At 44.6% G+C, this 24503-nt stretch overlaps 1 protein-coding gene across 1 annotated transcript in view; it reads right to left on the reverse strand.

Annotated features, from left to right (window-relative positions):
* The window catches only part of PTCH1 (patched 1), a 65038-nt gene extending 41063 nt beyond the window's left edge, over positions 1–23975 (reverse strand). Inside the window, exons 1-2 of the mRNA XM_084225096.1 lie at positions 23018–23975; positions 21305–21497 (exon numbers count right to left, since the gene is read on the reverse strand). Coding sequence (XP_084081222.1) covers positions 21305–21497; positions 23018–23218 — 394 coding nt within the window. The 5' untranslated portion in view covers positions 23219–23975. The remainder of the gene's footprint in view (positions 1–21304; positions 21498–23017) is intronic.
* Positions 23976–24503: the final 528 nt, after the last annotated feature.

Here is a 24503-nt window from a genome sequence, read left to right on the forward strand (position 1 = left end):
AAAAACTTTACCTAGCAGACCAGAAGAAATGCTATGTTACAATTTCTTATACTTGTGTGTAGTCTGCTCCAAAAGCACATTTCAAGAGAATGGCTTTAATTTACACTTGTCTACTAAATAATTTGGCAAAGACAGAAGGCAAATGTTTCTCTTTGGTATAAAAAAAAAAGGAAAGGGGGTGGGGGGAGGGAAAGAGTAAGTGAGCAGAAGTATTTCTTTCAGCCTTAAATAAAAAAAGAAAAAATGCAGGTTCATATAAAGAGATGCAGTTTGAGCATCCCAGAAAGGTTTGTCTACAGCTAATTTACTCCAGTGGCCCAGTACCTGGCTGTGATGCAGGAGATTGCTCATGTGCAACATCTGTTTCTAAACCCACATGAGCAGAATGGTGTGCTCCGTATTAAAACATGGTGGGGGAAAAAAGAAAAAGGAAAAAAAAAAAAAAAGAGGCAGAGGGAGACTGCAGAGTGGACAGGCTCTAGAGGGAGCTACACACAATTTGCCTTGCCAGAAAACATTGTATAAGAATGGAAAACTGTCCTCCCTTCCACAAAAACCCCAGCCAGCTAGAGTTCATAGACTTCATATAACCTCCCCTGTAGTCTCTGTAGCCAATGCATGTGGGAGGCAACGTCAATTAATTCAGCCTATTAGCTGAATCAAGACCACATCCAGATGAGGAGGACAAGAATGTAAATCCAAGCTACAGATCTGGTCTAATTTGTTACATTTTTCTCAGTCCTAGTAAGCTTGACACTGGTGATCTGAATTACTGCCAAGTTTAGCTTGCAACAGTGTGAACAGAAATTAAGTACATATATTTATTTCTTCCTAGGTCTTATAACAGAAGACTGATCCATAACCAGTTGGCAGAGTGGGAGATGAGATTCCTGAGCCTGAACAGGGACATACTTTTTCAATCACTTGGGCCCTCAACCCACCCGTAACACCCCTGGGGCTAAAACGACCACCAGGCAAGAAGCTGGGCCCCTGCATGCATAAAACTGTCAGAATGAGACCCTCAACAATTAAACCATACAGACATTCTGGCACGAAGGATTGCTTAATTTCTTGTTCAAGGATTCTTTGAAGAAATAAGTGTTTCCACAACACACCCAATTTTTTTTTCAGCCTGTCACATGTGGGATTACCTCCTTTATACCATGGAACAGAGACTAGCTCACAGTATGCAAAACAAAACAAATCAGAGTACAAACTTTTACCTAGAGTCCCTTTAGAACTTTTTAACATCACTCTTACTACAGTGACAGGACAGAACATACTATCATTGAGACTGCATTTGCATGGTAACAAAATGCTATTGCTAATTTTTATCAAGATTTAAACTCTAAAAATACTTTCATTCATCAGCCCCAGGTTTATGCTCACTGCTGTCTTTCCACGGTATTCAACCAATCAGTAGTCCTTGATACTTGGATTTTTAATTCATCTTACAGGAATATGAGAAATAAGGGAGCAGAGTTATCCTAATCTCTGTGTCTTGTAACCAGACCTTTCTTTCACAACCTTTTACACTGCAAGTGCTTCAAAGACAAAGTGACTCTCCCTCTTTTGTCTCTCAATGCCAGTCAAGACAATAAAGCCCCAATGTTAAGAGGACTGGGGAGTCTACCACAAACTTCTACTCCTGGCACTATATTCTCTCCCATTCCACCCACACTTTCCTTTTGAATTTAACCAGAACTTGAACCAACAAATCATACTTCATGCAAGACAAAGGGCATCATTCCCACCTCTGCTGAAAGTGACCAACTGTTTACTATCAACAGAGATGATCGCTTCCTAATCAAGGTCCTGTCAAACCATGTTAACTTCACTGAACAAGGCAGATCTAGCTAATCAAAACTGCATCATGCAAGTCAGTCATCAGAACAGAAGCTGTTTTTTCCCTTTCTAACTTTCAACCAGGAGTAGCAAAACCACCCAAGAAGCTGGGCACAGATTCCAGAACCCATCAGCAGATCTGCTTCACATTCTACTTAAGACATTACACCATTTAACTATTCCTTTGATCGGTCCTTTATGCTCATTTCTTCCGCCAAACATAGTAAAAGTAGCTCGAAACATTGCAAATATTTTATACAATGTAGCAGTCAGGTACAAAAAAAAATCACAAGTGTACATTGACAGCATTTTCATCTGCAAAACCAGCTTACGTTAAAACATGTGGACAGACCAGAAGCAAGTGAACGCATCAGTGGTCTTTCAACATATAAGGAGTAAAAGAGAGCAAAAGGGAAGGAAAATACAAAAAAAAAAACCAACCAACCAAACAAAAAAAAAAACCAAACAAAAACCAAAAAACAAACCAACAAACCAAAAAAAAAAACCAAAAAAAAACCCCCCAAAAAAGGAAGTTTTTACCAGTTGTGCTTCAATTTATTTCAATTAAAAGTTTGCAAAGATCAATGGAGCCTGCCATACTCACATATCTTCAACCTACACAAACAGCACAATTAGCTGAACAGGCATTATTTTAAAATTAAGCCTCTTGTTGCTCATGTTTCCCCCCCCCACCCTCCAATTACCCACAAGTAGTGCAAAAACTTAGGAGAGAAATTACTAAAAATGTCATGGAAATATACTAAAGGCGCTGCGCTGGATATATCTGTTACCTGCAAGACTTACACATTCTGCAGGATTTCATTCCTTGCACTTGTAAAAAAGCATTGCTGTCATGATAGTATTTCCACACCACAGGACAAACAATATAATGGAAAATATGATCAATGAACAAAATGCTGGTGTTTCATGGTTTTCCTTTATGGACTGTTTTCTTCTGTTTGGTAACATCAACATTTTACACTCAAAATGCTACTAATAGAAATTTTATGTATGGCATACATACTTCCAATTCTATTTCATATCAAAGACAAACAAAACCATCTCACTTTAATATTCTGATGAAAAAATTCACTTATCACTGTCCTTTTTTGATATACAAAAAGCCACTTGATGGCATTCTAGTCTTTTATTACATGATTCCTTATGATTAGGTACATAGAGGGCTGAGTTAGTGGCAAGAATTCCCTTAATCAAAAGATGATTTAAGTTACAGGTCAATGCAGAGTCTCATGACTGGTGATAAGACAGTGTAGTGGCTTCTACACTACCCTTCCAGCAGGGTCATGGGTTTCTGCCCATGAAAAATGAGTTACCATGCCATCCGTGTGACTTAGCTACAATTTTTTTTTTTAAGGGGAAAAAAACCCCCCAAAAAACAGCAAAGCAGTAACACCAATGTCCTGGCATTATTTCACATTTAATGTATCTGTTTCTAATTCTCAAGGATGCATTCAAAGGCCATTGCTCAACATGAAACAGTGTAACTGAGAGCATCTCTACTGCTGAGGGTTAGTTATTGTTAAAAAGCTGGGGTTTTTTTCAGAGAAGAGGAAAGAGTCTTCCTCCTCCCCACCCTCTCTGATATCCAAAGGCTTCCCTCTTAGCTCTTTGCCGGAACACTCCAGATGTGCCTTGAGCAAGTCAGCATCCTACACCATGAAACAAGCTGCTGCTCCTCCTGAGCCTCCCCACCAACTGGAACGGAAGCAGGTCAAGGTAGTTTGTGCTAAGACTGGTGCATAACACTGATACACCCTTCAATGATGTAAGAATAAGACTGTGATTGTTTTCATTGGCACATTTTTTGACACATTTCCTTCCACTGACTTAGTATCCATTTTGAAGTTCCCGTGTCATTCAGCTCATGTGCTCATTCCATTCAGAATGTCAGTCTTATCTACACCTTTCTCACAGCCTAAGTGAAAATTTACATGGCATTATATGAACATGTTGACAAAGAAGTATGGAATCCATCACTGCAGTCCCTTCCATACCAAGTAGCCTGAGGAGTAAATTTGACCTCTGTCACACTTAGAAATCAATGCTAGAACAAGCCATCAGGGATAGCCAGAAGTCACTGCTTATTAATTTACTGTCCAGTGGCTCTGAAGGCATTAAATACTTATTTTTCAGAGTGTCTTACAATGTTTCATTTCAGGTTACTGGAATTGCATCACATAGCTTGAGGTTTCTTTATTTTTCTTGGACATGAACATTACCTCTATTAACCACTCAATAGTTACCTTGTGCACTACCATGCAACCAGTAGCTTAGACAGCAAGCTCTCTCTAAAAAAGAACATTCCCGAGAGAAACCTTTGCGATAAAAATGTTCGCCTACCAATGTGGAGGACAGACCTTGAGAAAACAGTCCCACAAATACATACTAGTTTTGGAACCTAAATTCTCAGACAAATTTTGGGTACACAAACAATTTTCTGGGGAACCTCCCTTTTGAAGATTATGGGTCTCAAGGTGTTTCCATTTGAGCACCTGAGGGGCAAGACACAGTTCTGCTTTGTTTGAGCAACACCACTTTTAAAATTTTTTTCAGGATTGCTCTAATGGGTAGCATTAGAGCAATTCAGCAACCTTGTGCCAGTGAAAACTCAAAGCAACAGAATCATGCCTCTAATAGTCATGGCCATCTCACACAAACAATGCTTTTGTTTTATGTCTTTGAAAGATGCTGACATTTTTGATAAAGCAGGCATATGGATAATTATCCCTTGCAGTGCTTATTTTATGGCAATAGCCAAGGCAGGCAACCTTTGCAATACCTGTAATCACAACAGCAGGAGGTATAGGAAATAAAAACCCCTTACAACTCAGTGATCACATACAAAGACTGAATAATATTCCAATGTGTTCACCTGGGTCTCAGCCTTCACCAACCAACCCAAAAAGCACCAGTGTACAGAGAAAGATGCTAGACTTACATGGAGAACAGACATCCTGCCTCCACCTTGCCTTCTCACCCTTCAGCACCCTCTCTCTGCCAGGATGGGAACCAGAAAGGGACTTCATACCTCTCTCCCCAACACCCTGCACAGCCCATCTCCCTCAGCTTTGACTGCCATTATGGGCTTTCTTCTACTCCACTTCCTCATGGAATGCTGTTCCCATGAGCATCTCTGTAACACATGTGTACAGGTGCTACTCAAACACTAAGCAATGAAGCTAGTTTCAGTCCATCACAGTGGTACGTGCATAAGGCCAGTGAGACACAGTTCTGCTTCCCCATCCTAACTTGGTACCACAGTCACAAGCAGTCACACATGCCTCAGGGCAGAAAGCAGTTCCTAATGGCACCAGTGACAATCTCCATTTTTACTGATAAAGAACACAGACCGCATGAGCAAAAAACCACAGCAGCCAAATACTATTCACAAAGGGTTGAAACCTCCTATAAAGAAACTGATATAAAGAGCTGAAGTTCTACAGCAGATATGAAGACTGTCCTGTCTCGTACTGGGCACAGAAAAATAATGGCCTTTTGATTTAAAGCTTCCTGTTGCTCTCTAGGGAGTTCTGTCTTCATGTTCTCTCAGATGTTTGAGCTTGTCTGGTGCTGCTCTTTGTCAGCAACAGAATATAGTTTTTCTGCACACAGACAGTTTTAGTCAGCATCCTGACAGAAGAGCAGGGAAGACAGCACCTTCCTCCGAATTATCATTCTTTAGGCCTGACAGGCAAAACCATTTACTGGGAGAAAGTGCAAAACACCTTCTGGAAGTCCAAGTTTAGCTGGTAGCAGAAATGAGATTGGTTGGAATGTCCACTTCTTTAAACTTTTAAAACGTCTCCTGCTTGTAGAGCCACATTTGCTATTGGTTCATATGGTTGATCTCTGAATGTATTAGCTGTGAAACACTGATACATCTAATGGTGCTAAGGATGCCTGTCATAAATCCATCAGGATTACGTTATAAAAACGTAATGCAAAACTAAAGGCTTCACAGAAAGTGAATGAAACTGAGCTACCAAATAAAATCTGTTGAGAAATGGTGAGCTTACAAGAGCTAGAACACGGTGGTTAACAATCAGTGTCTAAAGAGATTACATGGTCATTCAGCGGGCTGCGCAGCAGCTCAATAAAAAAATATCATATTAATCATGTAACCAGACATGATCTCTGCGAGCACTGCCCTACAGGCAGTCAGAAATTGCATGCTGTGTCTGTCTAGGTTTTCTTGCACAGCATTCACTGAATACACATTTCTTCATCTGTATAGCACACATGCAGCAGCTGCTGTGCCTACCCAGGTTAAAACAGCCTGCACCCTACCATCTCCCTTCCCAACACACAGATAGACACTCTGCTCTTATCCCTCTCCCCAGTTATGCTGTCTAACAAAAGGACACCGTCTAGAACATCATCATATCCCAATGAGAAGATATTGGTATCAATATCTCTTTAGTGCCAAAGACTATAGGATAATGTAAAAGCAATATGACCATATCAACCAGCTCTATCACACTGAGAATAAGATAACACCAGACTCTTCATTTTTGCTTTAAAGAAGTGGGGGGGGCAGAGGGGAGGTGAGAAGAGGCAGCGATAAAAACCTACAAATGCAAAAAAAAAAAAAGCTGACAAAAAAATACCCAACAACAAAGCACTTCAAAAGGCTGTTTTTTATCTCTCAAGACATCATATGATATGAGTTAAGTCACTCCTTAAACGTGCTGGGGATGGCTCCAGTGTTGCTGCCACAAATTTCATTAACGCTGACACGATTATGAATAGCAAAAATAAAAACACACATCAAAGTTGCCTTTTCATTCTGTCACAGTGTGATAAAGTTTAGAGCTGTGACAAGGACACAAAGCTGTCTGCATACTCAGGAGACAGCCCAACCACAGCTGCCGCTGCTTGTAGTGGGAAGCCTTCCCTGCAATTTTAGGAACTAAAACCTTTTCTTTCTAAAAATCCAGTTTTGCATGTACACATCTGTATTGCCTATAGGCAGAAAAATATTCTTTTTGATTGGGTAAAACAGATAGATTGCTAAAGAAAGAGAGTTATTTTGATTTCTTGCTTAGTGTCCGTCTAGGCTGAGAGAGTGGAAAAGTGCAGGGAAAAAAATCAGCACACCAAAATGAACAAATTAAGCGGTACAAACTTAAGGAAAAAGAAGCAAAGCCAACATGCAATGAGCTTTAAAATACACAATAATATACAAAACTGGTACATCACAATTCAAACTTTTCAATTTAACATAAAATGCAGTGGCTGCTTACTGAGCTGTGACACATGTCCTTGGTAACAGGATATGAGCTGTTCACCTCTGGGTCACCGTTCCTAATCCAGCCAGGAACAATAGTGACCACAAGTTGTTTACCATCTGACAGCTGTTTGCTAACTTATGTGAAATGAGTTGGTGGTCTCAGTCCATTTCCTATGGGGCAGGTGTCCGCATTATAAAACAGCACTGTCACAACAGGCATCCTTGTTGACCAACCCCAGCAAAGAAACTGAGGAATGAATGGGCATGGAGAGCAAACTATACTCCCTTCCAAAGACATGGTCCCTTCACATCACAACTAAACCATAGCTTTCAGTGGAGAAGCCCAATCACTGAATTTTATGGCTCAAGTAGCAAAGGAATAGTAGCAAAAGGGTCTCAGACTCTGCTTTTTCCTAGATAACAAGGAGGCTGCCTTCAACAGTTAATACAGATTATTGCAATTCTCTGAACAGTTTATGGTCACATAATGGTATATACCCCATGAGGAGCAAGCTGAATTTTTATTCTTCAGTAGTTTAAGACAACAGCCAAGCATGCTTCATAACAAGCAAAAATCCTCAATTATATACACAAAAGTGGCAAAGTTTAGAGAAGTGCTGCTGAGAAGGGTATGCAAAGGCCTTCAAGGTCTAAAGCTAAGGATTTCAAAACAGCTGAATATAATTTCTTTAAGTTACTTTAGGTAGAATAAGAACTTCTGCTGGGTAATATGTTACAAACAATTTGCTGTGTTGTTCCACAGCAGTCAGCTTTCCTCTAGGCCAAACTTTTCATTTAACCTCTCAGTGCCCTTTCCTCAAATATGTAATTGTTTTCCTGTGTGGTTAAAAACATCATTTTTAGGTCTTTTCATCTGTACTCCTGGGATAGCACAAATTTCATCTGTACACGGAGTAGCACAAAATTTGAATGCAATCTTTTTAAAGGAACAGCAAACAACAATGCAAACAGATGCAAACAGCATCCAGAACCTTCTAGAGGATATCAGTTCCTAAATAGCACTTTTAGGAGATGGCAAAATTAACATAGAAAAATGAAAGGAATGAACACGTTACAACGCAGGGTACAGCTCTTTCAAGTTTTCCTTACCAGCTGCTTGCTCTACCATCTGTTGTTGCCTAAGCAGCTTCCTTCTGAATGGCTTTGCACTGAAGCAGAACTGCTCTCACTGTTGGACACAATCAGGTCAGGTCAGCGCTCCCCCCAGCACCGAACCTGCTGCCTGTCACAGCTTCCCCCACCTCGATATTTCTTACTGGCCACCAGCTCCCGAGGCCGCGCTGCATCTGTCAGGAGGCCCATTTTTCATCGCTCCATGCCATTGACACCGAGCAGGACAGAGTGCGTCCCACTTTGTGCGGGATGCACTCAGAGATTCCCGTCAGACACTCTGAGCGTGCGACCATATGGCCAGGTTTATGCTGAAGCAGGAAAGGTCGGGGAAAAAAGCCAAACAAATGGCCAAGCACATCCATCAGTACGGCTTTTATTTTCTGCTTTGGGCCACTGTGACCGTGCTGGTGGTTTTTCACTACGGAGCCTAGTGCGGAGTTCCGCGCTCCCTCTGGACCTTGGGCGGCAGCTCCAAGGTCTGGGCGGGAGGAGGCCGAGTGGAGCCGGCAGTCCCGCGGGAACACACGGCGGGGTCCCACCTGGAGCCCTGCCAGGAGCCGACCCCGCCGCCAGCCCCAGCGCTGCCCCAGGGGCGCCCTCCGGCCCGAGCACAAAAGGCCGCCCGGCCCCGAGGCGCTGGTGCGCTCCCAACGCCGCTCCTCGCCGCGGCATCTGCGCAGGGAAACACACATCGCTGGGAGCCACTTTCACGATTTTGTTGCGAGCGGGATTAGCTGGATTAGGGGCCGATTCATAAGGACCCCCTGCGGCTGTGAGGAAGTTTCATCACAAGGTCAGTGTGGTGTGAACTATATTCTGTCAACACCACCACTCCTTATAGCCGGCTACAAAAAATACAAAGGGGGGGGCGGGGGGGGTGGGGGAAGGAGGAAATTGCAAGTGAAATATATGAATGAACAGTTTACAGCAACAAAAAGATTTACCGATTTCCCCCTCAAATGCTTAAAAATATTTGTACCCTTCAACGCTGCGTTCCTTTAAAACAAGAAACCTGTATTAGTAATTTTTAATTTATAACGAATTTAGTGGTTTAGGAGGTGGGAGGAACCTGGGGAATAAGTGTAGCAACCCACACACAAAAACCACAGAGGAACTTCTGGCACTTAGTTTAAAACCAGTCATACAGCTCCAAGATTGTTGCACTGTTGAGATTTTATTACATTTAATGCTGTCACCTTCAAGACTATTTAATTCCTACCCCCCTAAGTGCAGTAAGTAACAGAGACATTAAAAAAAAAAAAAAAAAAAAAAAAAAGAGGGTTGGATTGAAGAAAGAAGAAGGTGAATTAAATGGTTTTTTTGTTTGTTTTTGCTCTTTAAAGCATAATTACCCACCTTGTACTTCCCCCACCTCCCCCCGAGCAAGATTCTCCTCATCCCATCGTAATGACATCACTCAAAGACTGCAACACTTTTATAGCTAGCATGATGCAAAATAAAATCTATAATGAAAGAGCGGGACTTTTGTTTTGCATGTGTAGTTTTGGGGGAGTTTGGGGGGGGCGCGTGGTTTAGGAGAAGTCCCTCTTGCACAGAACCAGGCTGTTCAATCAAAGCCTTATCTGTTATATTTCTGTCTTTCTCTTCTGTTTAGCGCATTCACCGACAAGAGAAAAGGGGCTAAAGCAATGGAGGCTTTGACCTGCAGCTGTAACACAATACTTTCGCACAGCCCTGTCGACCCCTGACATAAATTTTACACCGCAGCTGGCATTTACACACTTAACATTACCATATGTATAGCCTACTCTGTGCTAATTATGCTAATCACCTGTCTAACTCTCTGCTGCGAAAAATGGTTGTATTTAGCAGTCCACTGCCTACCAATACAGCTTACTGTGTGGCTGAAATGTACATTCAGACGGCTCTGAATGGCAAGATTTTTCCACGTTGCTGGCTTCATTCAGACCACAGAAAAATTTATTCAAGTCAACTGGTTTCGGTCCGCAACAAAAAAGTTACGAGAAAAAAGTGAGTGTGTTCCTGCCCTAACATTCTAAGTCTGCTTGCAAGCAAAATGATAAATCAATTGGTGTGGGAAACAAAAAGGGAGAAAGATTTCTTTTGCAAGCCATGTGAAACTGTAGCCTACTTAAAAAAAAAAAAAAAAAGACAGAAAAAAGAAGAAAAAGGTCATCCTATTTCCCCAAATCTCTAGAAAGAACAGTTTAATAGATATTTACACCTGCTCACAATTCTCTCAAGTTGCTCCCTTTTATCTACAGTTGGATACTAAACATGTTTCAGGTTTTGTTTCTTGATCTTAATAATTTCCACTAGAATATTACATTTTCTATTATCTACTGCTTAAACAGCATCCGCTTCTAAACAGCTAGGGCTTCTCTTCTCTTCTGACTATGGGAACCCTTTGAAAAGTTAGTGAAGACGGCTTTAAATGAAATCAGAATGAGGCCCACGTTGAGAGGCAAATAAGAAAAATGCCCAAGAGATACTTTATTGCACCAGTTCTTCTGGTGAGTATCTTCTTTAAGTACTTTTTTTACTATTACAGAAAAGGTAACTTAGAAAGAAAAAAAAATGAAAGTTGTAATGGAAAAGGGATTTTTTAATGCCTAGTGTCAGCAGAAAGGGAGATGTTTAATTGAGTCTCTAAAGCTCATCATTCTACTGAGTATCACACTGAGGAGACTACACCAAGATCTGCACTGGGATTACATTCCTGAAGCTATTTAAATACGGTTTATCACCCAAGTAAGTTCCTATAACCCCCTGCTCCTCTGCACACACCCAAGGAAGCTATGGTAGTTCACAGATTTCTCAGATAACCAAAACGTAAATCTGATTATAGCATCACCCTTGGCAATTTCATTTCAGGTTAGATTTGTGGAATCTTTTTTCTACTAGTTTTAAATGTTATGAAATGGCATGTTCATACACAAAATAGCAAAATGTGCAAATAAACCTTCTATATCCACTATGGCATCTGAATAAGGTAAGTACTCTGGAAGGTAAGCCATTTTTAATATACAGCCAAAGGATTTAATTAAAAACAAGAACAGCTCAGCAATGTCTGTGCTCAGAAGGTCCAGTAACATACCCAGTCACAGCATGAGGTCAAGAAGATCCCTATGTCTGTGCCTTCCCAACTTCCCATCCTTTGTCCACTCTACTTCCACATGCAAGAGATTGCTGCTCGCAATAAGGTAAAGTAATACGTTTTGCCTGTCAGCAATGGCCTTCACTTTAATATTTTACTTATTACGTTGCCTGCTTGACTACACTACAGACCCTCAGCCAAGACACATCTTGCTTTCTAGCATCTCAGTTTCAGTTCTCTGCTAGTCCAAAGCACTAATTTATCTGTGTTCTTTCAGCTCCAAAACACTGGTTGTGCAGCCAAAACCAGAAATAACACTACAACTACTGTTTATTTCAGAGCATGCGGATTTTCCCCTATTCTGCCCTTTTTTTTTTTTTTTTTTTTTTTTTTGACTAGGAGGTGGACCACCCTGCTCTCATGGCACAGAACACTATTTACATTGCAATACTTGACTGTGTAATACATCTGGCATTTTTGGGCAGGATTCCTGAGCTAGGGGCCAGAAGCCCTTAAGCAATGATTTAACAGGGGAAAAAAAATCATACAACTTGACTCAACAGTGCTCATTTCTAGTTTGCTGCACTTAACTTTTGATTACTGACTGAAAGGCAGAAATGCATCATACTGGTAAACAAGAGAAGACTGTTTCTTATAATTTATCTCACTGTTAATAAAAGACTGTATTACAGTCTAATGACTGAGCTTCAGCTTCAGGTAATAGGGGTGTACAACACTGCACATGTGCTTGCACATGAGCAAAATACAGATGTTTCAAATGCACAATGATTACTTGTATATTTGAAGCTGGAATTAAGTTCAGTATAATTCTCTAAAGAAGCAGCACCTTTGCAGAAAGAATCAGGTTATGGTTCTCTTCATTCCCTTACCTCTTGTATATTTTGCTCAAGCACTGAAATAACTAAGTTTCCCAAAACCAAGCAGAAGTTAAAGCCAAGACATTCATTCTAAAAACCAAAATTAAAATTCTCCATACATCAAAACATGTATATGGTCAGCAGTTTCCATAAAGAACTTTTTACCTCATGAAACTACTACTGCTGCCAAAATCAGTCTGTTTATAGTAACTGAGGTGATAGTAAATGAAAATAACAGAGCAAAACCAAGAACAAGTAAATTGTATTTACAGATATTAAACTAAGGTTACACAATAAAAAAGGGATAAAGAAAAATGTTTTATTTTTAAATTCTGAATTAATAACTACTCCTTTCAACTCCATTTTATCTATTTTACTGTACTGTACAATGAAAAACTACTCCAAGTCAAAAGCCACTCAATTAAGAGCAAGGGTGAACATAATTTATTGTACATGGTATTCATCAGTCATACAATCTGAGTGGATAATAAAATAGCACAGCTTATGCAAAACTGGAGTAAAATATTTTCCCCTTCTCCTTAATTCATGGACACAGAAATGAAGGGGCCATAACACGGCACACATTCTTAGCACAGATATCACATTTTAAAGCACAGAGTTTTCTGTCATGAGGCATCGTCTTGGGAATCTGCCACTCCGGCAAATCATCAGCAGAACAAGGCAGAAAATGGCATGGTTTCTTAAGTATTAATGAATACTGTGCATCTTTACTTTTCTGAACTCTGATACGTGACTACATTCTTATAATAGAACTGTCATGCAGACCTTAAGAAGTTTTACTGATTTCTTCAGGTTTTCCCTGGAAGAGTAACACACAAATATAACGGGGGCAAGACTTCTTGCGTATTACAACGCAGCAGAGATCAGAGAAATTAAAAGAACAAAAGCCTTAAATACTGAAGAAAAATAAGACAAATACTGAAGAAAAGAAGGATGGCTGAGAAAATGCATATAACTGAATAGTATATACAAAGAAGAGTGAACTTCTTGATAAAATTCTGCACTCCAGATCCTGCTGAACTCTAAAATAGAGCAGCTAGAGCCACATATACACACACCATCGTCTGTAGACAGAAAAAGCACTGTGCAAAGGATTGGACTTTATTCTGTATACAGAAGAAAACACCTGACAAGTAACAGCCTGACAAGATCTATAAGCAAAATGCTGTTTTAACTAGTCAGAAAAAAACTAGCTGTGGGGCAAAGAACTTTACAAGCATGGTTTTACCTGAGTGGCTATAGGGTGAAGCAGGTGATTAACAGTTAAGTTAAAAAGATTGTGCGTAATAGTCCAAGAGTGTGAAAATGAGAACATGTTCCATTAGACACCAAAAGGAAAGTAGTTGCAAACACATCAAAACCAGCATCCTAGTGGACACAGCTCCAATAGGTCATAGGGAGGTCAGTTTTAAGAAAGAATCTAACTGAAATATAAACATGGCACTATGGAAATCAGGCAAATCTCCCATAGCTTTGTCCAGCCAGCACTAATCTAGGCATCAGCTGTGGTGCCTAATCTAAATAAAAGGATCAGTTGGTTCATACATCTGGAAGCTGTCATATTTTGGAGCCTCGTAACAATTATGTGTAAGTGCAGCATTCACTTGGATGTAATTTGTTGAGTGGTCAAGAACAGTTGCATGCATACACTACATCATATTATGACTTTCTGGGGAAACATCAAAAATATTATGTAATGGTAGGGCTTTGACCACCTCTTACCGCAAAAAAGAAAAGGAAAAAACCATGAAAATCGACAGATTCAGGGTGAGCAGCTCAGGTTTACCTTAATGCATTCTATGCTGAAAGCAAGCTTGAGCACCCATGGCTTTTAGAGTTCATTCTTTCCTGAACCCACTGGCTGCTGATGAATAATGAGGAAGGAAGGCCATTTCTCTACAAAAACAAGCAAATAAACATAAAACCAGGCCACTTAGCAGGTAGCAAGAGCTGGTAGTAAACAGGGCCCAAACCACTCACCACCACATCCACATAGTGCCACAGCTTCAGTAGCAGCCAGCCCTACAGCTGATTCAGGTCTTTTGCTTACCTACACTTCCCTGTTCCTGCTCAGCAACAGCAGCATGGGAAACAACAGTAAGGCAATGTTGCTTTCAACTATTCTATTTCACTCCAGGACTTCTGTACCAATATCTGCAAGCTCTCCAGAGCTACAGAAATGCCTTCAAACCCTGTTCATAAGCAGCAAAATCCCCAGAGCACAGGATGACACTCAAAGCTCAGGAGCACAATGGCATAGCCCAGGCGCCACCCTGTTTAAGCACACATTCCAACAGAGAAAGAAACAGATCCTTCCAAACAATGATCTGTAGGGCACATTCTAGCAGGGCATTGGCAACACTGTTAAGTTTGGAAATAACAACGAAGATTAATTTTCTCCAGCCTTGAGTAAATTAAATGCCTCTGAAGTCTGAAAGGCAGAAGGAACCATGCAACAATGCACTTACTGCTTAGAGGGGTGCCAATTCTACAGGAGGAGCTTCTCTTTCTCTGCCCTGAAGAGGCTAAAACATAGGCACACTGTTAGTCTGCTCTGGCTTTGAACATGGATAAGGCCTGGTCACACTAAAGTCATCCCAAGTTTTCCCACTACATTCAGTGAATTCAGGATTTCATCCTCTACCTTTTTACTGACCAAAGAATGGCAATCCCTTTATTAAAACTCTTACAGATAAAAGAAGAATGTTATGTACTGAACCCACAGGGATTTTTTTCACGTACAAGCTTTTCATCATGGAGCACCAACTCCGAGCAATTAGGTGGATACCTGTCAAGATGGAACTTAACAGAGGTCTTCAGTGATTTTGAATTTAATAGCGGGCTCTTGAGAGATGACAATCAATTAAACATACATATAAGTAAAACCTGTAAACATCTTTTCCTAACAACTTTCAATACACAGAAGCAGAGAGTTCAAATTCAAAGGAACATAACACCAACTGCCCTGATGTTTTTATCCACAAATATCATGTAAATTTTAGAATTTGATGTTCCTTTTCAAAACAGAAACATGAAATACTTTTGTGCTTCATCAGTAAACATTTAAATAAACATGTTGCTCAGATGACCATCCTTCAGCTACCATGTGGAAAAAAAAGAGATGTAATAAACAATCGTACCGAAGTCAGACAAAATAGTGGCTTGGAAATTTTCTAGATGAACACCTCCCAGTGAACTTTCAATATGCACTGAGGAATGCAACACAGTGTAAGACAGCATTCGAGGATAAGTAAGATCTTAAGTCACCTGATTCACAGGAAACTAATGAATTGGGTGATGTGATCAGAGACAATGTCTTGACTGCCACAGAGTCTGCCAACAACTGCTGTGACAGACTGAAGAGGAGAGTAACTTCTGTAACAACTTCTATACCAGGCCAACGTGGTGATACAGGAGCAAGCACATCTAATACAATACTTCCCTGCCGCTGTCCACAAATGTATGTTTGTGGGAGAAAGGAATTGTACTTAACTGTGTGAAGTCCTGCTAACTATACTCAAACCAAGGAGGTTACTTCAGTCCATTTGCATAAATTTTTCTCCCATGAAAAAACAAATTCACGCAGATCTGTTCTGTTACTATTCTGTTTCTCCAAAGAATACTAGTGTAAAGTTAACTGGTGCCTTTAGGCAGAACTTATGAACAACTTTTCTCTAAACCTGCACTTAATCTTGCTGGGTTAAGAAAACTGAGAATCTAAGAAATAATACTGGTTCCTGCATCATTCACACACTTTCCTCATTTTCACCTCATTCTTAACTTGCATGGGTGGATTAACATATTTTAAAAGGGTCAGCCATAAGTACAATAGAGCAACCTGATTCTTGTCCCTTAAGAGAAAAAGGAAATAATACTACACATAGTCCAAATCTTGACTTACAAAGTATTTCTGCTGTACACACTCAATCCTAATTCACTTACAATTTGAACACACTCACTTTATTCCACATACCTGAAGTATGCAGCTTCTGAGGCATTCTCTGCAAGATGTCCTACCCATTTGTATCATCTACCCTCTTCCTTCAATCTGGCTTAAAGAAGGAGCCCCGCATGTTAGAGCTCAGTTCAAGCTCACAAAGCTTCACAAAGCTTTGTGAAGAAGACTAGTTAAGGAGGAAATAGTTTGACTGAGCTTCAGCTAGTGCAAAATGTGAAGAAGGCAGAAAAAGGAAGGGAAGAACAGCATGATCTTTGACCACTTAAGGAAGAAAGCTAATGAAAAAAAATGAGGAGAAAAAAATCCCAAGACAATGATGACATGAAATGAAATACCAAAGCACAAGACCAGACCATCTCCCCCATTATAAGCTGTTCCAATTAACATTATTTAAGGCATTGCAGTAGCCAAATTTCAAGCTCCATTTAACAGAACCTTCTCTGGAGCCACAAAACTACCTTCTTTCAGAAGCAGAGGCTGTGAATTTACATGTGTGACTGCTGCTGACACACTGGGTCTTAGACTGCCTATTTAGAGTGGTAGCAAATAAACATATACAGTTCTGAGCATGATTTCTTTTCCATCCAGAGCACTCTTTAGCTATGAATGGATGATTCTAAAAGCACATCTGTGTCCAGCAAAATTCAGTCACCGAGAAAATCAATGCAAAGCCTTTTTTTTCTCTCTGCGGTGTGTACAATGTATAACAATGCTAAACAGTCGCCATAACTCCAGAATGCATGGACACCCACATATAGCAGTCCAACTCAAGCTGAATAACAGAACTGTCATTAAAATGCCAGTACAGAATTTGTCTGCCCTGGCAGACAACCCCTTCCCGCTGCCACCAGCAGCAAGGTATGCCACACGGATGACAGATCTCTTTGCCTATCTTTTCATGCGCAGAAAAGATAGGCAAAGATTACTGAGAGCAAGTCTAGAAGACAGCAACATAAATGGAGCCACTGTGGGACATGGAGTAGTGACTCAAGTATTCTGAAGAGCAGCCAGAAGAGGATTATGTTTAAAAGAAACCCCAAAAACAAAAAGCTACTCTACAACACTTAGTGCCAAGAAACAAGCTGAGAGGAAAGCCACTTTGGTATCAGCAGGCTCAGAGAAGGCCAAGAATGCTAGCATAAATTTTGAAGGAGGAAGACTACTACAGGAAATCTGAAAGAATGATGTTTTGAAGATCTCTCTTGGAAAGTTTGCCTACCAGGTGAGCTTCTAAACTCATGTAAATATTTCAACCATAACAGCTGCAGGCTCAGACTACTAATCATTTAACTTGGAATGTGCATGGTCTTAAAACTCATTCAAAGTTCACTTTACTGTTTGTTAATTAATTCTGTTATGATTTTAAAACAACCATTTACTTCCAGCAAACTTCAGAGCTGTATTACATTCCATGGTATTCAGAAACAGACCATATCAAATTTCTCTCTTTAAATACTGCCAATTTATTCAGCAATAATAACTGAAAAAAGTTTCAGTACCAAATCAAAACAGTTACTTGAAGCATATTTTAAGTAACCTATACACAGCACATACAAGACAGTCCAGGGACCAGGCCTAGCTGGAATGTGGTTGGGAAAAGCAGGTGCTGCTTGACCAATCTTACCTTCTTCTACAGCTTAGTGGATGAGGGAAAGGCTATGGATATTGTCGACCTGAACTTTAATAATGCCTTTAACACTGTTTCCTACAGCATTGTCCTGGTGATACCGGCTGCTCATGGTTTGGACAGGTGCACTGTTTGCTGGGTTAAAAACTGGCTGGATGGCAGCACCCAGAGAGAGTTACATCCAGCTGGTGGCCAGTGACTGGAGGGGCTCTGCAGGGCTCAGTGATGGGACAAGTCCTCTTTAATAGCTTTATCAATTATTTGGATGAGCAGTTCAAATGCTCCCTCAGTCAGTTCCCAGATATCACCAAGCTGGGTGGGAGTGTCGATCTGCGGGAGGACAGGAAAGCTCTGCAGAGGGACTGGACAGGCTGGATCAATGGGTCAAGGCCAATGGTGTGAGGTTCATACAATGTTCTACAACGTGAAGTGTCAGGTCCTGTCCTTGAGTCACAACAGCTCCATGCAGGACTACAAGCTTGGGGAAGAGTGGCTGGAAAGCTACCCCAGAAAAAGGACCTGGGGGTGCTGAGCATGAGCCAGCGGTGCCCAGGCGGCCAAGGCCAATGGGATCCTGTCCTGAATCAGCAACAGTGTGACCAGCAGGACCAGGGCAATGGCTGTACTCACAGGTCACACCTTGAATTCTGTGTTCAGTTTTGGGCCCCTCACTACAATAAAGGGGCTGGAGCAAGTCCAGAGAAGGGCAATGGAGCATGAGCCCTGTGAGGAGCAGCTGAGGGAGCTGCGGTAATTTAGCCTGGAGAAGTGCACCCTAGGGATGACCTCATTCCTTCTCTACAGCTACCTGAAAGGAGCATGTAGGCAACAAGTGACAGGATGAGAGGTCATGGTCTCAAGTTGCTCCAGGAAAGGTTTAGATTGGATAGCAAAAATACTTCTTCACAGAAAGGACTGTTAAGCTCTGGAAGAGGCTACCCCTGAATTACCATCCCCCTAGAGGAATTTAAAAGGTGTTTAGATGTGACATTTAAAGACATGGTTCAGTGGTGAACATAACGGTGCTGGCTTAGCAATTGGATTTGATGATATTATGAATCTTTTCCGACTTAAACAATTCTATGATTCTATATTTGGCCAGCACTGCCTAGTTCATCCAAACTCTCAGTAAATAAAAGGTAAAGTAAGACAGCTGTTTTAATAAACAGGACAATTCAGCCACTCCTTCACTAAGAAACCTCAATCTATAGAGTCCCTTACTGTACCAACCTCCATGGAAGGTACTTTAAAGCTGTTAGGACCAGATCCATGTAAGTGCAGAAGAAAAAGTTTGGTGCTGCTTTGCACTTCTGCATAGGAAGAATGGCATTCTCCATGCTATCTGTTCCATCTCAAACTCTCAATCTGTACTCCTGTTTGTAGTCTAGCAACAAAAATATGCAATTGATATCTGTTAGGTTTAATTGTACAACACCCTGATTCATGAGCAGAACATTTACAGAGCCTCTACCAGGAAAGCACATTATTGCAAGCTCTTTTCTGTGAATGGTCATGTAGTGCTAAAATTGGAAAACTAGAAAGTAAATTTAATTTAATCCAGAATATTTTATTTTGCCTTAATCTACTAGTTTTTGCTGGTCAGATTTGAAATGCAACAGTTTCTAAATGCAGAGTTTTAATTTCTTTACAGTGAAAAAACTAAACTAAATAGATGTGAAATGACATAGATCAACTCTAGCTAGTCAAACTAGCTGCATTATAAATTCATCTTGTCCATAAAAGCCTCCGAGATCAACTTCCACTAGATTCTATACTAGGGACTTCCCCCCCTCCTTCCCTATAACAATACTGACATAAGAAGAGACCAGTGTAGCAACTATTTTGTAAATCCTATTTTTTTTCCTTGAGAATTGTATTTTTACTGACAGGCCAGTCAGTGAGGCATCATCAGCAAGTATTTTCTTGGCTACAAAAAGCAGGTGGCACTAATTGAATAGGATCACCCTTCCAAGCAAGCAAACACCAGTAACGCCAGGATAATAAATGTCAGCGGAGCATGTGGGATGGAACTGCAATCACATATTAATCTATCTAACACAGAAAAGCAGAAACAAAATACCTAAGAACAAAAATTGACAAACGAAACCTCTCCAAAACAACCTCACAGTGTGTTTGGAAGAAAAATTAACAGCAAAGAAAAACAAGATTCATAGTCATTTTCATTAGTGTTTAAGGTCATGCAGTTAGTGACCAGTGCAAACCCTGATGGCATGTCCTGCCTACAGATGGGACCCAGCAGTGTCTTGTTCTGTTTCTCAGGCAGAACTGCTGGCAGCAGACCTCATCGTATTTTGAGCTCCTGGTCTACACTAAAGGGACCAAAAAAAAAAAATCACTATTTTCCACGACAGAAAAAACCAACACCTACTAAATGACTGGCGAATCCAATCCTGACCCCAATACGGCTGTCATCTGCAAGGATGGACTCCGACCCTGTGTGCTCTAATTCCCCTCGGGCAGGACAGACCACCTTCAGAACAGGCACCGACTTTGTTTGCACTCAGCCCTAGCTTTTCCACACATACACATACAGAGAGCTATTTAGAAATTATTATTTATGCAGCCTCTCATATTAACTTTTATAAGCCAAATACTGCTGCAAGCTACTTTGACATAATCCTAGAGTAGTAATTGCTGCAGACAAGGAACTCTGTTTCCACGCCGACCCTGCAGCTAACGGCGGAACGTGATCCTTAACAAACAGTATTCCCCTGCCCCCCAGAAAAAAATAAAAAGGGGGGGGGGGGGAACAAAACCAAAGCAAAAAAAGAAAACGAGAGAAAAGAAGAAGAAGAAAAAAAACACCATCAAGGACTACACCTAAACCCCAAACCCGCGACAGCCTGGAGCCATGGCTCTCAGCGCGGGGTGCGCCGCCCGGCTGGCTGCCCCACTCCGAGCTCCGCTTCGCCTCGGCTGCCTTTCTTTCGTGGTTGTGGTTTTTGGGGTTTTTTTCCTCGTTCTCGCCCTCTCTTATTTTCCTTTTTTTTTTTCCAGCGCTGCGCCCCGCGCTCCCCACAGCTGAAAGCCGTCCAAGGCCAGGACCACACACAGGCTCCCGCCCCGCCGCGCCGCCCGCCCCTCCCCCGCCGCGGCCGCGCGCACTCCCAAAATGGCGGAGGGGAGGCCTCCCGGCAGCGCCGCCACTTCCCGCCGCCGGCGGGGACGCGGAAACCCGCCGCCCGCAGCTCGCCCGCACTGCAAGGCGAGGCAGAGGCGAGGGCACGGGGTGCTGGAGACGAGCTGTCCCGGCGGCCCTCCGCCGAGTGCACGGCCTGGCCGCCGCGGCCCCCCACGGACGGAGTAGTGGTACGCGCCGCCCGGGGCTGCGCGCCCCAGCTCAGTGCCTGCCTCCCGCCCCGACAGCCGCCCGCCTTCCCCGCCGGCGGCCGCTCCTCCCGGGCATGCCGGGCGGCCCCGGGCGGCTCTACCCGGCCCGCCAGGCGGGCAGGGACGGCAACAGAAAGCAGGGGCACCCCCGCGGACTTACCTTCCACCCACAGCTCCTCCACGTTGGTCTCGAGATTAGCTGCCCTTAATCCTACAGCGAAAGCCCCAAATATCAGGAGGCCGACAACCAAAAACTTCCCGCAGTTTTTCTGAATGTAACAGCCCAGTTTAAACAACAGTCTCTGAAACTTTGCTCGCAGCCACAGCGGCGCTTTCCGTCCCGTCGCCTTCCCCTGCAAAGCAAGAAGAGGTCAGTAGTTGCGGGCTACGGCAGCCGCAGAAGTGGGGGGAGCCCCCCAGCCCTCCCACGAGCGGGACAGCTCGTGTCTCTCGGGGCGCAGTCCCCGGAAGGATGGAGCGCCGCGAACAGCTCACTCAAACAGGCATCCTTCCAGCAGGGCCCCTTGCCCCGCGGCCTTGCCGAGCAGCCACCCTCGAGCACGCACACAGGGACAAGATGTACCTGCTGTCAGCCATCCTTGCCCCAGACCAACAGGCGGATTTGGGGGTGACAGCAGTGCGTCGGCCCCCGGGCCCTCGCCTGTGGGGCCGACGCACCATACTCTTCTCTTGCCCGAGGCATCGCCACCAGCTCAGGGTGCAAAGCATTCGCGCTGGCGAGACCCGTGGCTCCAGGGAAGAAGGAACCACCTCCGACAAACCTCAACAACCACAAGAAAGAAAAGTCCCTTTTCTTGTTCTGCTTGGAACCCCAGAATGGCTGGGAGGAAAGGCGGGGGGATTGTGTGACAGATAGTGGGTAGCAGTGGCCGTTTCCCCCATTCCCAGCTCCTAAAGGGGCTTGGTGCTGAGGCAAGACCCACGTGGTGAGCAGCGCTGTAACATCTGCAGTAATTCATTTCCATAGAGTTTGGAGACGCTGTGTGATCTGAATTAGGAAGTAGAGCAGCCATCTGTAAGTTACGACAATATTTGTGAACGGAAGAGGGCAGCCACATGGATTTTTTTTTCCTCCTCCTTTCCCTCTTCTTACAAAGCCTAGAAATCCGCTCCCTGAAGTGAAACCATCCCTGCAGCAAGGCAGCTTTTGGGGATTGTTTACTTTGAACATTTTTTGGCCAGCGGAGATTGGCGGCCGGGGCTGTCCCCCGCCCCGCCCGGCACCTCCAGTCCTCCGCGGGTACCGGCGCGGTAGGGTTAAGGAGGCAATTTGTTTATGGCCCTCGCTCCCCCTCCGGCCGCCGGGCAAGGGAGAAAACCTCTGCCTTCTTTGCTGGGGGACCCCGTTCTCCCAGGGCAGCCGCCGTCTCGGCTCTCGGCGGAAAACTTCACAAAAGCCCAACTTCTGCCAAGAAGCCGGCCAGTTTCTCCCCTGTTCAGGGCGGGAGCGGGTGTTGCCGAGATCGCAAGGCGCTACGAGGGGATGGAGAAGTAGAAAGGAAGCGGAGAGGGGAGGGGGGGGGCGGGAGAGCGGGCCTGGGCTTAGCCATGGGGAGGCCGGGACCGAGCCGAGGCTATTTCGGGAAGTTTAGGAGGAGAAGTGCTCCGCAGCGCAGGCACGCACCAGGGCAGGCACAGGCGAGCAGGGAGGGAAGGAGGGCACTCTCTCCCGCACTGAAGAGTCACAGACGTCCCTCTCTTTTCCCAGCATTTTATTGGTGGCCGTTTCGTTTCCATCTCCTCCTTCCACCCCCGCGAGAAAACACACCACCTCCCTCCTCCTCCCCCGCGGAAAAAGCAGCACTACCACTAGCGTGTATCTCTGGAAAAAAGAGTGAGAGATTGAATGCACCTTTGAAATCTGCTCCAAGGCGAAAGCCGCATCGCAGTAGCTTGGTCGCTGCAGATACTCCCGGTCGGGCACCGCGGCGCGCCGATTCCCTCCAGTCCTTCGCCGCCTCCCGCCGCCGTTTCTCGGCGCCCGGCCGGGGTGGCCTCCGCCGCCCGCGCTGCTGCTGGTCTCCGGCTCCGACGCGTTACCGGCCGAGGCCATGTTGCCGCCGCCGGCGGGACGGGAGAGCTGCCGCTGGCGCTGCCGCGGCGGGGCCCGGGGCCCCGGGGGTGCGGCGGGGCCGCGGGGGGCTGGCGGCGTTGCGGGCCGCGGGCTGATGCTGCTGCTGCGGGGGCTGCTGCCGCCGCTGCTGCCGCCGCCGCCGCCGGGGCTGCTGCTGGGGCTGGTGCGGCGCGGCCGCCTCACGCGGGGCGCGGGGCGGCGGCTGCCGCCGCGGCCGCTCCGGCCGAGTCGCTCCCCGCGCCTCCCATTGCCACATCGCGCGCGGACCCCGAGCTGCAGGCGGTCGCTCCCCGCGCCCGGCGAGGGCGGGCGGACGGGCGGGCGCGACCCCCGGGATCCCCCGGCCGCCGCCGCCGCCGCCGCGCTATCCTCCGCTCCTGTTGAAATCGCCTCCTCCGGCCGGCCTCCGCTGCCTCGGGGAAGCTGCTGTCCGCGGCGGCGCTCAGCGGCGGCGGCGGGGCGGCGGCGCGGCGGGCCGCGGCTGCTCCTGCTGCTGCTGGGCTGCCTCGCCGCGCTGCACCATCCTGCTTCAGGGCCGGGGTGCTTCCCGCGGGCCGCGGGGCCGGCGGGGTTCCGCGGTTGGCCCCGCCGCGGCGGCGGGCGGGCGGCTGCCTGGCGCTCTCCCCCGGTGTGTGCGCGGCAGCACCGAGCTGCAGCCCCTCGGCTCCAGAGATGAGATGAAGAAGAAAAAAAGGACTCTCTCCATTTGGATAAAGAGGAGGAGGAGGAGGAGGGGTGGGGGGGGGGAGGTGGGGGGAGTATGAGTGGAGAGAGAGCGAGAGAGGGAGGGAAAAAAAAAGGGGCTGAGAGCCCGCCCCCGGGGCTGTCAGATGGCTTGGGTTTCTGCGAGGTGATTGGCTCGGGGAGGGCAGAAATTACTCAGCAAACATGACTATTATTAGCTGCTTAGCAACAGCTCACCAAAGTAGAGAGACCACCCAGGCCGGCAACCCTTGTGTGTGCATCTCCAGCTTCAGGGGGAGCCTTAAAGAGATCCAGTCTTCTTTGCATGCAATACTTCCATTAAGGAATGCCTTCTCCCTCTTTCTTCTTCGTTTTCTTTTCAAGAGCGTTACTCCCCCCTCCCTTTACTCCCCTCCCCCGACCCCCGCCCGGGATGCTTGCAATACACGCGCGGAACTTTCTCGCCAGGGACATATAGAAATACATTTTTCCCTTTTAAGAAGAGGAGAGGGAAACGAAGAAAAAGCAGCATTAAACGATTTCTAAAGGCCTTAAAAGAAAATCCTTTTAGAGGCACCTT

Source organism: Fringilla coelebs (genome assembly GCF_963513975.1).
Source record: "Fringilla coelebs genome assembly, chromosome: Z".
In the NCBI taxonomy this organism is placed as follows: domain Eukaryota; kingdom Metazoa; phylum Chordata; class Aves; order Passeriformes; family Fringillidae; genus Fringilla; species Fringilla coelebs.